The 14,026-nt window shown below is 52.8% G+C and overlaps 4 protein-coding genes across 4 annotated transcripts; 2 read left to right on the top strand and 2 right to left on the bottom strand.

The window, feature by feature from the left end:
- Window positions 1–614: 614 nt before the first annotated feature.
- J4E83_004927 (uncharacterized protein) lies at window positions 615–1,610 on the bottom strand (the record flags this gene model as incomplete). The annotated part of the gene is made up of 1 exon (XM_049331851.1): window positions 615–1,610. One exon carries the CDS (start codon window positions 1,608–1,610, stop codon window positions 615–617), a length of 996 nt encoding a protein of 331 aa, XP_049188946.1.
- A 455-nt stretch (window positions 1,611–2,065) lies between these two features.
- Window positions 2,066–8,739, top strand: J4E83_004926 (uncharacterized protein; the record flags this gene model as incomplete). The annotated part of the gene is given in 6 exon segments (XM_049331850.1): window positions 2,066–2,110; window positions 2,158–2,231; window positions 2,281–2,500; window positions 2,550–6,511; window positions 6,562–8,498; window positions 8,513–8,739. The coding sequence occupies 6 exon segments, from the start codon at window positions 2,066–2,068 to the stop codon at window positions 8,737–8,739; spliced, it is 6,465 nt and encodes a 2,154-aa protein (XP_049188945.1).
- Window positions 8,740–8,977: 238 nt separating this feature from the next.
- On the bottom strand, window positions 8,978–9,793 carry J4E83_004925 (uncharacterized protein; the record flags this gene model as incomplete). Its single annotated transcript, XM_049331849.1, has 2 exons — window positions 8,978–9,448; window positions 9,500–9,793. 2 exons carry the CDS (start codon window positions 9,791–9,793, stop codon window positions 8,978–8,980), a joined length of 765 nt encoding a protein of 254 aa, XP_049188944.1.
- A 1,541-nt stretch (window positions 9,794–11,334) lies between these two features.
- Window positions 11,335–13,696, top strand: J4E83_004924 (uncharacterized protein; the record flags this gene model as incomplete). Its single annotated transcript, XM_049331848.1, has 4 exons — window positions 11,335–11,456; window positions 11,539–11,610; window positions 11,658–12,080; window positions 12,625–13,696. 4 exons carry the CDS (start codon window positions 11,335–11,337, stop codon window positions 13,694–13,696), a joined length of 1,689 nt encoding a protein of 562 aa, XP_049188943.1.
- Window positions 13,697–14,026: the final 330 nt, after the last annotated feature.

The following is a 14,026-nucleotide window of genomic DNA, read 5'->3' as shown; positions in this document are numbered from 1 at the left end:
CCTAGGTAGCACCGTGGGTTGCGATCGCATGAATCTCGCTCATGGGGATGGTTATACTTCGTGTTGCAGTTTACAAAAACATTAGAATGTGTTGGATATATTTTTCAAGGTAGACTTGTACGTTGTCTTAAGAGCAAGCCACTTGTTAAAATATAATGATGTGTATGCAGCAAAGACGACACACAATCTAGCTACCCTTGCTGCCCGGGCAGAGAGATATGCGCACAGCCATTGATACGAGTCTTCTTGGCTATACTACTGGCACTTTGTTCTCATCTTTCTGCTTGTGCACGATCTTGAAATCTCGCTACTGATGTCTGTGGGGCGTGGATAACCTCGGGCATTCTCGCGATACGTTGCGTCGTCTGTGGGCCCATATCCGGTTACTGATGCAAGCAGTCGGCGCCTGGCATGGGTGCCTAGCTACTATAGACGGCTAAGAGCTATTGCGACCTAGGATTCCATCAGGTATCTTTGGTGGGGTGGGTGTTGATGCCCCGGGAGGCTGGTGAGGTTTCGTGGGGATGTTTGGGCTGCCGCTTCCCTGCCCAGGTGGCTGTCGGTCCGCAGCGCGTCATCGTTCCCAGCAGCCAGGCGCGTGTCGCGTCGAGCTTTCACACCTTCACACCTTGACGCCGCTTCTGCCCTCGAATCCTCAGCGTGCGCGCCAGATTCACGACAAACATCATGGCTATGACACCAAGAATAGCGACGATGCATGCGAGTGGAGCCAGGATGGAAAAGAGGGAGAAGACGTACGACGCCATGCCGAACGAGTAGTCGTTCGCGAGAGGCTCTGTCGAAAGCCCAACCTGCATCGCGGAGAGCACGATGGTAGTGTATGCGAATAGCGTAATGAGACTGTTAACGTTGTCACGCATAAAGGCTCCATACGTGCTGCAGCCGCTTAGGTACCCGCGCAACTCGCCCATGGTCAAGCGATATATCCAGTTCAGCCGCCCAAGTCTCAATTCGCCATAGTTGAAGCGTTGGTTGACGCGTGGGCGGTCTTCCAGCAAGCTTACAGACGATGCAGCCGACGCATCGATGGTATGCGTCTGTACCGAGGTGCAGACGACCTCGCCAACGAGCGCCAGCCACCCAGGCCAAGTGACTTCTTTAGGAATGAGGCCGTGGTTGATGGCTAGATTGTAGTCAACCTCCCTTTCGATGAGCGCGACATACGACAGCATGAAGCCCAGTGCCGTCTCGTACAGGTGCCGACGTGGGCAAATCTCCGTGACCCAGAAGTTTGGGCAGAGAAGGAAGCGAGGCAGAGGTTTGAGGAGAATCGACGACGAAGACGCTGACGACCAAACAAGATGCAGATCCAACTGTTCTGTCACCACAATTTCCCGTTTCTTGACCACTTGGTAATGAAGAGGTCGCGGCGCGCTTGGAAGGCCCACAAGCCATAGCCATTTGTGGACTTCGTTCAGTCGGCGAACATTCAGCTCGATATCCAAGAACGCGCCGATGTTGTTGCGGACTGGCTCGATTTTGTAATTTCTCCGGTATGTTGCTGGCAGCAACGGTACCTCCGGCCCTGAACTACCATCCGAGCTCTCGGTCTTTAGCAGAGCTGTGCGGAACGGCACTGGGTATTTCATTGTTTGCTACATGGTATTAGCATGTTATCGGATGCTCACAGGGCTGCTACTGACCTCGCAGCAGTCAATCATTGTACAAACAACATGGTTCCCACAGGAGGGGAATGCGACAGCAAGAGAGGGCCGGAGTCCGTCGCCCAGCGTACTGGCGAGCCTCTACCCGGTCCCGCGCCATCACGAACAGCGCCAGGCGATCGATACTCGGCACTCAATACATTTGTGATCAAGCGGCTGTGCGCCATCTCACGCGTCTTACCCTTTTCGGTAATTTGGCCCCCAACATAAGCGGCCCCCAACGTCTCAAAGGAAATCCACATGCAGGGGGCCAAGCCATCAGCGAAAACGCGACGCTCTCTAAACTTAGAGCGCATACCTCACGAGATGGTTTTAACATCACGCTATAGCCTTTAGTTGCCAGTTTGCAGCGCGGGTTTGCTGCAGGACCACGATTCGCGATGGCTTCGGCCACCAAGGTCCAGCATTCGAAGTTCGATGCACAGGTGGGTGTTCTGCTCATACTCAGATGTCTGCATGTTGACAAACACAGTCTTTCAACCCCGGACTGAACGTTGTCTACCCTAGTGATGATCAGGCAACGTCAAAGTTCTCGGCCAAAATCGAGTAGGTGGCTGGAAATCCAACGCGAGACTCAAAAGCTAATAACTTCGAGGATCATCGCCATTCCAGGCTTGGGAGCGGACCCCGAATATACATGGAAGAAGAGCAAAGTGCATTGGCTTCGCGATGCCAACATGCTTCCGAAGAAGATTCCACATGCCAAGATTAGCGTTTTCCAGTATCAGTCGCAGTGGTTCGGAAAAGGATCGGTCGACGAACGCATCGACAATGTCGCGAACAAACTACTACATAGCCTCGACAGGTCACGAGTGGTGAGTTAGCACGTACTCGTGATGACTACATGCTAACAACGTATTGGAGAACGAAACCAAAACGCCCATCATCTTCATCTCACATTGTCTTGGGGGCATTATTCTCGAGAAGGCCCTGCTTATGTCAAGATCACGCCAAACAGACTTTCCCAACGTGTATCCTTGGATCGCGGGATGCTTCTTCCTCGGTACACCTTTTCACGGCACGTCAAGCCAGTCCAAGGCAATGGTGCTAGCATCCATGGCCGAAGTCGCCGGCTGGGGTACGCCCTCTAGTCTACTCAAGGTGTTAGAAAAAGACTCGGATATATTGCGCAGTCTTCTCACTGAGTTTTCTTACATGGCGCGAGAGGCTCAGTTTCGGCTACTTTGCTTCTGGGAAGAAAATGACAGCGACCTGGTCAACTACCTCGTGAAGGGAATCACATGGCTGAAGAGTAAAGAACGCATCGTGGATCAATCTTCGGCAACAATCGAATCATTCGACAGCATCTCTCTCATGTCGGATCATTTCCAACTCAACAAGTTCCCTGGGCCAAAGGACGGTAACTTCACTTCCGTCTCTGATGAGATCCGTGAGACAGCCAACAAGGCGGATAGCATCATCAAGACGCGTCAGAACATGCTTCGACAATCTCAAGTCGATGATCGTACCTACCACAGCATGATGGATGCCCTCGGCAAAGGATTCGCCGACGTAGAAGCCGCCGTAAAGGGCACGTACACAGGAGCGAAGGGTACGAAGTCATCATCAGTGCTGGAAATCGAAAACTTTCAGACCTGGAAGAATTCGAATGCAAGTCCTATCCTGTGGATTCATGGAAAGGCCGGTACGGGCCAAGGTGCGATCGCATCTTCCGCTCTTGAACTTCTCCGAAATGCACAAGCAGACAAGTCAATGATCATATCGTTCTTCTGCGACCAGGGCGACACAATGCGACGATCGCTCAAAGGCTTGCTGCAAATGGCTGTCCGCCAGATGATCGACATGGACCAAGATCTTGCCCGACACCTGCTTTCGGATTCTCGGAGTAGCAAAGACGCTGGAAAGCAAAGCTTTGACACCGAGGAGATACTTAAGGTGCCCGCTTTATGGATAGCACTACATAAGATGGCGCGGGATCTGCCTAACACTAAGATCTACATCGTGGTATACGGTGTGGAGCAGCTTGCGGAGGAATCGTTAGGACAATTCTTGCGGTACATGTCAGAGACGCTAGACACCGAGGCTACGGCAAACGACGAAGAGGAGTGTCAACCCGTCAGATGGCTGCTCCTCAATCGCAGCGGCCGCCCGAACATTGAGGGATGCTTGAGACCGCGATCGTTGGAGATCAATTTGAGCGACGCGGAAAACTCTGCGCAGATTAGTGACGACCTCAAAGCGCACATATCAAACAGCGTCGACGAGCTGGAGCTTCCAAGGTCTTTGGCATATTTCGTGAAGCGCCACATCTACTCGCGCGCGGAAGACAACTGGATCTACGTTAGTCTCGTCGTACAAGAAGTCAAGAACGCGTGGGTTCACGGATCTACACAGCACGCACAGATCCGAAGACTGTTGGAGTCATTTCCGTATGGTCTGACCGACATGTTTGAGCACGTGCGAAAGCGCGTCCTAAACCCACAAGCGGAGGGCCATGAATACACGAAAGAGATATTGCGTTGCAGAATCTCGGCGTATGTAGCGCCCACCATGCGCGAACTTGCGATCATGGCCGAGCTGCCTCAGGAACATCGCAACGATGTGGACAAGCTGAAAGCATACATAGTTCGCTGTGGTGCATTCTTTACCTTGAGAGGTAACGAGTGGGATCTAGATAACAGCACTGTCGAATGGATCGATATCTCAGCACAGGAGCATCTCCGACAGTATGCAAAGAACGACTTGTCTCTAGATCTTGACGATGTTCAGCATGGCATCATCGCGTTACGTTCGTTGGAGTATATATACGACGCCGTCAAACATCAAGACGTGGCAGAACACGAGCTAGAGGATGGCAATGAATATCAAGAGGAAGAAAAAGAGGAAGAAGAGCCAGCGGATGATCTTGAGGTCGAAGCAGAGGAGGCGATCGACACTACCGAAGCCGACAGCAAGTCAGTACACGATGGCGCCAGCCAACAAAGCGAACAGGACCAACAGGACCAACAGGACGAAGACGATGAAGATGAAGAAGAAGACGAGGCTGATTCAATCTCGGTTAGAGAAGCGAATGAAGACGAAGGTATGCTAGACGTTGATCTACAATACCCTGTTCGGTACTGGGTGGAACACGCGAAGCGAGCACCACCGGATGTGCTCGAAGAAATCGACTTTGGCCACTCATTCTGGCAAGAAGGTTCCGATGCTCGCCAAAGATGGTGGAAAACCATAGAAGAAGTTCACAACATGACAGATCAGAAAGACGTATCGCCACTCCATGTCGCTGTAATCCTCGAGTTCCCTGCTTTAGTCGACCACATCCTTAGCCACAGTGAGACGGCGGATGTCCACTTACAAGACTCACTCGGGTTCCAGCCTCTGTATTACGCATGCGATGGTGGCTGTGGGGAGATTGTCAATGCGCTATTGGGAGCAGGTGCTGACATTGACTTCTCGAGCAGCAGCGCCAACCCTACCGCGCTGCATGCTGCGTCAAGGAACGGCCACTACGATGTTGTCAGCACCTTACTCGACCGCGAGGCCGATGTAAACGCCTCGTCGTCAGACCATGGAACAGCGCTTTACGCGGCTGCGGGCAACCTCGAAAATCGCGTCGTGAAGCTTCTGCTCGACCGCAACGCCGATGTCAATGTCATTGGTGGCCCTGGCCGAAGAGCGCTGAATGTGGCCGCATTCTCAGGCAATACTGAAGCTGTTCGCCTATTAATCGAGAGAGGCGCTAGTATTGACCCCAACGAAGAGTACTTCTACGGGTCTGCACTTGGTGCCGCCGCCCGTCGTGGACATGCTGATGTTGTCCGTCACCTCTTGTCGCAGTCGTGGAACCCGAGCCGACCGATGAAGACCTATGGAAGCTTCTTGAACGCAGCTGCTACCTATAACCATCTGGAAGTCTTCGAGATCCTGCTCGAGAAAGAGGAGCGCGTTCTCGTGCTCGAACAGGCATTGCAAGCTGCTGCGCAACGGGGCTACGATGCCATTGTCAAGGCCGTTCTGGAAAAAGAATCCAAAGTACCGTCGTGCATCATCAGGTACCAGAGGGCGTTTTCTTTGGCCGCCTTCTACGGTAGAACGGAAGTGCTCAAGTTACTTCATCCAAAGGGAATCGATCAAACGCAACTAGACGAGGCCCTGTATCAGGCTACCGACAACGAGCACCTGGAGACCGTGGAGCTGCTTCTCGACTTTGGCGCCAACCCAGATACGGAAGGGCCTACGTATGGCTTTGCGTTAGCCGCCAGTGCATACGACGGTACAGCAGACATCATGAAGGCTCTTCTTGATAAAGGCGCGGACGTCAACAAACGAGGTGGAGATTACGGCACATGCATCCAGGCCGCTGCATGGCATGGTGATGCCGACAACGTTCGACTGCTACTTGAGCGCGGAGCCAAGCTCAATACTGAACCAATTGGTTATTACGGCACCGAGCTGCAAGCTGCTGTTCATACTGGCGATGAAGACACCATTCGCCTTCTTATCGAAGAAGGAGCTGATGTGAATGCATTCGGAGGGCACTTCTCGTATGCCATTGTTGCTGCGGTGGAGCAAGGCGACAGCACTGCAACCAAGATTCTGTTTGAACATGGTGCTAATGTCAACGTACGCGGAGGGGAGGATAATTGGCCAGTGATTTCATTGGCAGCATCTACATTGCTCACTGAAAACCTGGAGCTCCTCTTGCAGAACGTCCACGACATCAATGCAGCCTGCGCTAGAGGTACAACAGCTTTGATCAACTGCGCCGACTCATGCGATGCAGATGGGCTGAGATTCCTCATCTCTCACAACGCCGACGTGCACATTTCAAGCGACAAGTACGGTACAGCACTCCACGCTGCAGCGTAAGTTCAAGCAGCCCTGATCATCTTCAAAGAGACTAATTTCTACACAGGGCCGAAGGCGATGAGGAATGTTGCGAGGTATTGCTCCAAGCTGGCGCGGATGTCAACGCTGTTGGTGGGCCATATGGAACGCCGCTGCAAGCTGCTGCATGGGCCGAGGATATGGAAAGTGTCCAAGTCTTACTGAAAGCCGGTGCCGACATTAGCATCACGGAGCCCATATCCGGCGAGTATGGTTCGGCTCTACAGGCGGCTTGCGCTGCTGGCTCATTCGACATCGTCAAAGAGCTGTTACAGCATGGTGCGGCTGTCAACATCCGGCCAGCGAATGGAAAGTTTGGCGGTGCACTCTCTGCAGCCGCTGCCGGCGGGTTCGACAAGCTTGTAAAGCTTCTCATCAAACATCACGCCGATGTGAACGCTAGTGGTGGCCTACATGGCTTCCCCATCCTGGCTGCCGCTCAGTCTGGCGTCTTACCTGTCGTGCAGCGCTTACTCGACAACGGTGCCAATGCTTCAGCGCTGGGAGGCATACTTGGCTCCACTGTAGCTGCTGCAGCTTACGGGAACGACTTGGACATTATGCGGTTGCTGATAGAACATGGGGCCGATGTACATGCAAAGGGGGGGAAGTATGGCGACGCCCTACAAACAGCAGCGATGAAAGCCGATATGGCCATCATTGAGGAACTTCTCGACCGAGCCATCGAACTCGTTAATCATCACGATGGCAAATATCATACCGCTCTCGTAGCCGCCTCATACTTCAACCGTATGGAGGTGGTTGTCAAGCTACTTGATGCTGGAGCAGACTTTCGGATTCAAGGCGGAATGTACCGAAGTGCTATCTCCGCAGCTGCCATTCGAGGCAACAAGACTATTCTGGACAAGTTTCTCGCGATGAAACCTCCGGATCACCTCTTGGATGAAGCGTTCGTTGAAGCTTGCGCTTATCGTCAATCAGCTTGTGTCGACGCTTTACTGAAGGCTGGCGCCAATGTCTACGCACGACATCCAAATCGAGGATCTGCAACCGAAGCACTTGATACGTCAGAAGAAGAGGATGAAAATTCCGATCTGGATGATGATGATGATGATGAGGAGGAGGAGGAAGAAGATTCCGATGATGAAGAGGAGGAAGAGACTGATGATGACGAATGGGAAGGTGACAATGTCTCCGTGGCTGGACAGACTGACGCAGGCAGTGTCACTGATGTCGAACTTGAAGAAGAGTTAACCGATGAGGACAAGATACGAAAACTGTTGAGAGAGGCACAGGACCGCTGCAAACGCAACCCAACTGTAAAGCGGTTCCGGACCGTGAAGCACCAGGAGATTCCAACAAGCCTCAGCGTTGGGATAAACCGCAGTCGCCCGGTACCACCATTGCCCTCGCAAATGGTTCGCAAATCCAGCATACACAGCGATGAAAAGGAAGTTGCACCACCACATGGGCAGCACTCTCAGGAGCCCTGGAGTCTGCCTTTTCACCTCAGACCGGGAAGGGCAGAGGCTGTAACGGTTCCACATGCTCAGCCAGCTGCAGAGGTCCCAGTATCATCGTACGCTGGCCATTCACCCCCTATACCCGCTCAGGGCAAACTTCAATCTCCACCGTTATCCTCCGAAGGTATGCGATCGTTCATTGACGACCAACAACGACAAGACTCGGCCTCCTCCCTCCCATCACAGAGACACAGCTCGATTGGATCTACAGCTAGCGTGCCGCAGCCTGACAGCACGACGTTGAGGAAGGGGAGTGCAGACCACGGACTCAAGAGGAACAGCAAGGCTGTCAATCGCAAGTCAGTCGCAAACCTGGAAGCGGTTAATCGGTACCACCAGCAGCGGCAGTCAAGCTACTCGAAGCCCACACCACCGCTAGACCGATCGATATCAGAACACGACTACGCTGCTCAAGGTCAGCAGGTCGCGTCTCCACCACAGTATGGATCGCCCCCGATTGCACCACAGGGCAATAACCCTGGTGCTATGAACCAGTCATACCCTCCACCACTGCCACACCGGCAATCACAGCAGTTCAATCAGGCACAACCGTGGCTGTATCCAGGTCCATCGCAGGCACCGCAGCCCCCTCACCAACAGTACTTGCCGTATACATCGCCACCGCTGCCTCCAACGCAGCAACAATACATGCCTTATTCGCATACAAGTGCAGCTTCTTCTCCGGCTTCGAGGCCGAGCAGTCAGTATACGAATGCAGGTAGCCAGTATGCACCTTGGGATACGCCGAACTCGAGTACGACAACGTTTAGCAATGCGCAGAGTCAGAGTGAGGCGCAGGGAAGGCGGTGGGTCAGTGGTGGGTATGAAGGGCAGGGATATGGATGAAAAGGCTTCCTGTATCTGTAACATATCGTGTAACCATGCGCTTCAATGCTTTTCTTTTGGATGACCTGACTATCATCCTACTCCGTGGTTCTCCAACATCTGACCAACACTCACCTAAGCTACTTTCCCATCCCTAATCAATCCGCTCAACGTCTCATTCCCTACCGTCCACTCCCCAAACTCCTCGCCATACTTCTCCACCAACAAATCACTCACCATCCTTGCAAACACCACCTCGCCCCACGGATTCAAATGTGTGCGATCATTCCCCGTCGTGCCGTTCTCACCCCAATTATACGTGTCCGCGCCCTTTTGTCCAATTGCATTCACATACGCCGTGGATGCTTTATTCAGATCTATGACGTGCAAGTCGTTGGACTGGGCTACGTCGAGTGTGATGGCCGTCTCGTTCGACAGGTTCTCAATAACGCGGTTCGTGGTTGTGTTGAATGTGCGACGCGTGAGGGGAGAGAGGAGGATAGGGGTTGCGCCTGCTTGCGTGACTTCGGAGGCGAAGGTCGCGAGGTTGGTGCGGTAGTCTGCTAGCGAGACGCCCGAGGTGGGCTTTTGGTCGTTGTGACCGAACTGGTGACAATTAGTTATGCTATCCCACTCGCTGTTCTTGTGGCATAGTACCTGAATCGTCACATAAACCCTGTAGTCCTCCCTGTACGTGCCAATGTCTCTGGTCACATTGGCCCAGTCGCCGCCGGCACGGAAGGATCGCGTTGTCGCGCCGCTATGGCCGTAGTTGTGGCCCGTTGAGCCGCTCGCGACGGTGGTAGAGAGGAAGGCATCGCCCCAGCCGCCGTTGGTGGCGGTTGTTGAATCGCCGGCTAGGAGCCAGTAGATGGGTTTCGTGGCTTGTCGGTGGAGTATGGCGGGTGCTGCGAGAGCGAGAGGGAGGAGAGAGAGGAGGGTTGCGCGCATATTGAAGTCGTTCGATTGTCGAATGGGATGCTACTATAAGTCCTAGAGTGTGAGCTTCATCCAGTACATATGTACGTCGTTAGCAGTGCAACTACACCGCGCTCAGCCATTGCGCCGGCGGAATGGAAGACACAGATCTTCCAGATTTGGGGTGCCATATTGCATCTTCACTTTGCCTGAAGCAGCTCTACATGCGCTCGTGATGCGCGGAAGCATGGCCAGAAAGCGAGTGGTGGTGGCAGATCTTCGGGGGAGTTGGGATGGATGGTAAAGGAGTTGCGGGGTGCGGCGCTAATCGTCAGGTACCTCGCGATAATGCTGCCCGAGCTGCTTCATGCCGTCATGAGCAGAACACGCCTACAACGCATTTCGCGACTCTATCTATCCGTATCGCACGCTGTAGCTAGTGATACGAAAGGTCTTTGGGGCGCGGAAAACAAATGCATTAGAGCCTCGTCGGGACGGATGCGAACGTCTACGCGACTTCCGATCAGATCCGCCATGCTAGGCGGCAGCGAAAGTCAAAGGTTTGCTGATGCCGCATGGCTATAGGCATCTCAAACGACGCCTGGAATACATCTAGCTTTATTCAAAGTTCGACTGACGCTGTTATGTCCAACTTTCCTAACTATGCCGCGGCCCTTCTCCCGCCTGTTCACCTCCTAGCCTACTCCACCTTACTCGGAACCGAGCTGTACCAGACTTTCGTAATGACGAAAGTCTCCTACCAAGCTCTTCCCAGATCGGCGTTTACGACTCTGCAGAAGCGGGTCTTTCCAATATACTTCCAAAGCCAGTCGATTCTTTTACTCATCGTCGCTGCGACATTTCCGCCTCGTGGGCCACTTTCGTTGCTTGCAGAGAAGAGTGACTGCATCGCTTTCGCAGTCGCTGGTGTTACTGCTGGGTTCAATTTGGTTGTATTTGGTCCGAGAACAAAGGACTTGATGGTGGAAAGGGTTCATCAAGGTGAGTATGCACGGATCTTCGCGACTTCGTTGATAGCTGATGGAAAAATAAGCGACTCGCGATGGCAAAGCGCAGCTCAATGGAGCCATTAGCGATGACATAAGGGTTCTCAATCGAGCGTTTTCTAGAGCTCATGCGATGAGCATACATTTGAACCTCATTACGATTGGTGCAACGCTTTGGTACGGTTGGAGGTTGGCGTCAAAGCTGCAGTTCTAGATTGAATGAGTGCGCTTGAAAGTTGTACACCATGACCGAAGTCTCTCGTGGTCTGATGGTTCCCAAAGTTCCAAACGACGAAGCCTGGGAAGTGTTAGAGCAGAAAGGGAAGTTTATACATCTGAAGCGTAAAGGTTCAATGTTTCGTTGAGCACTCAATGGATACTAATGTGCTTTGGAATATAACATGTTTGCAGTGTTCATTTCATGCGGTACCTAGTTGACCCCAGGAGTTTAGCGTCGATGAGTAATTCAGGCGACCCGGGACGGATGTTGATCGTCCCTCCGTCCCGTGCTGGGTCTGGCTCTTGCCCTCTTCTCGCACCTGCGGCGATCCTGCGCCATCGCATCGGATGGAGGAAACTGAGCAACCGTCCGCGAGAGCGGGTGTACCGCGAACAACACAGGCGTGCCAACGCTGCCGGAACCTGAAGACGCGATGTTTGCCGAGCGCCCAATCTGGACTATGTCAGAGGTACGCCAGCCAATGGGAACGAGATACTTTAACCGTGGCTCCACATCTTCATGTCTCTACAAAGACGCTGACCATCCGCCAGATGTTTCTCAGCCGGCAAGGAATGTGTCTGGGCCGAAGCGCCGCGTAGAGCGAGGAAGCTGCGTGCACCTTCGTAAGTCGCTGCCCGTCTACTTCGATCTCAACTCATGATATTCGTAGCCGAATCGCGCAGGTCGAGCAAAAGATCGATGGCCTCGTAGCCAAGCTCGTCCATGCGGCTGACAGTGAAGCCACAACAGACTCAACAAATGTATCGCAGCCAATCCCTAGAGAAATCGCAGCGGAGCGTTGGCGGAATCGGGGAGTAGTCAACACGGCGCCGGGTAGCTGGATGCCGACACCAGCCTACGAACCGAACGCCGTGCCGCCTGACCAAAGTACCGACGATGCATCAGAGAGTGCCGAAGTCGATCGACAGTATCTTGAGGAAATCCGCAACATACACAGATTTGACGAACGTGAAGATGTTCCTAACGCTCGTGAGGGCATCTTTAGGACTTCGAAACGACCCGAAGCTCCTATCGAGCATGAGGTTGTCCAGCAATTGCTCACATCCGGCGAAGCAGACACACTACTGAAAGAGTATCGAAACATGTCGGCCACGTTCCCTTTTGTTATGCTACCGCCCCAAGTCACTGCACGACAGCTTCATGAGCACAGGCCCATGCTTTCACTCGCGATATTCTTGGTGGCATCATGGAAACATCACACACGCCAGATGGCACTTGATGGTATCTTTCGCCAAGAGCTCGCTAATAGAACAATCTTACAACCCCGAAGGACATTGGGCCTAGTTCAAAGCGTACTGGTCTATCTCTCATGGTAGGATGGTACCCACCATTGCCGAAAATCTACTAATCTGCGCAGGTATCATTTTGTCTTCAGCCACAAAACACAGCAAATCTTCTTTTTGCATAATCTCGTCACAGGCTTGGCTCTAGACATCGGCCTACACCAAGACTTTCAGCCTTTGATCTCTCCAATGTTGCCAAAGCGACCTCCAGCTCCACCACCACCAGCTGAAGAACTGCGCGAAAGACGCCGTGCATTCCTAGGTTGTTATTACCTTTCGTCCATGTATGTGCTCTCGTCACCAGATTGTGACTTTGCGTACTGACTCTAGCAGGGTTGCGGCAGGTCTACAGAAGCCGAATCTGCTCAAGCATACTTCAACCATGACCGAGTGGGCGCAAAGCTTGAAGCAAGATCGCGAGTACGAAACTGATGAGACCATTAGCCAATTGATATCTCTGCGGCAGATTGATGACCAAGTACAAGATGAGTTGTTCACAGCTGACACTTCGCAATTGCCAATGTCTGATGGGCGAGCGTTGATGCACGTTCGATTCATAGATGTACAACTCGATACATGGAAACGGGAGTGCAACGGTGTCCCCTCTCAACGACTACTCGAACTCTCCTTCTCATACGCCAAGATGCAACTACACAGCGTAGCCCTTCGGCCGTCTCCTTCGGAGTTACCGGCATCAGTACGTTCGTCACAGATCAACAGCCTACTCTCCGCTCTTGAAGCCAGCAAACGCTTTCTCGATACATTGCTTTCATTTCCAGCCCACGAATATCACCTCATATCGTTCTCGGAATGGATGCGATTACCACCAGTCATCATGACGGTCGCCAAGCTATGCATACCCAGTGAAGACCATGCCGCCATCGGGTGGGATACTCAAGCTGCTCAAGAAAGAGTGCGCCTAGATCTCTGTCTTGAATCACTTTGCTATCGGATGCAGACTCTATCGACGTTCGATAAAACAAAGCGACCCCACCCCGACTTCTGGCACGCTATGCGGATGATTAATGAACTGACAAAAAATTGGTACATTCGCAAAATCCGACCGGAGCGGCCTAGCCAAACGCCATCAGTATCTACGCCCAGCGACTCGGTTGAGCGGAGTATGAGCGGAAGTTCATGTCCCATCACCAGCGCACCAACAACGTGTCCGACACGACACGCGGAAGATCAATACAACACGCTAGCCGGCACCAACTATATAGAAGACTTCGGCATAGACGTGAACCACGTCCCCGTGACCGAGGTTAGCAACGACCCTTTCGCGCTTATGAGGGGTGCCGACTTCGACATGAGCCAATTCTTCGACATGGCGGGAGGTATCTGGGGGGAGGACAGCTATAACAACTATACTGGCATGTCTTATGGAAATGGAGCGCCTTTCTGATCCCCGTATCAGGACGTCGAATAATCGCCACGGGCAGTCATGCGCGACTTTGTTCACGACAACTTGACGCACTGCAAGACGTTGCATCGCGCCGTTGCGCTGTTCGCATTACAGATCACTCGTCTGCGAGCTCGTGGGCATGCCTCGAGGCCTTCCGCCCTAGCATGTGAATCAGACTGCCGATCTCACTCTTGTACAAAGCGACTTACATCGGACTGTACGATAGCCGTTCACTTTGGTGGCATACAGTTTGTACGCGTTTCCAGCATATTGGCGTGGCATATGGTGATTATCCCAGACAATTCCGGTGTTTGATAGGCGTTGGACCAG

This window comes from Alternaria metachromatica (genome assembly GCF_023757995.1).
Source record: "Alternaria metachromatica strain BMP 0045 chromosome Unknown scaffold_9, whole genome shotgun sequence".
In the NCBI taxonomy this organism is placed as follows: Eukaryota; Fungi; Ascomycota; class Dothideomycetes; order Pleosporales; family Pleosporaceae; genus Alternaria; species Alternaria metachromatica.
This window is presented reverse-complemented; position numbering and strand designations above follow the sequence as displayed.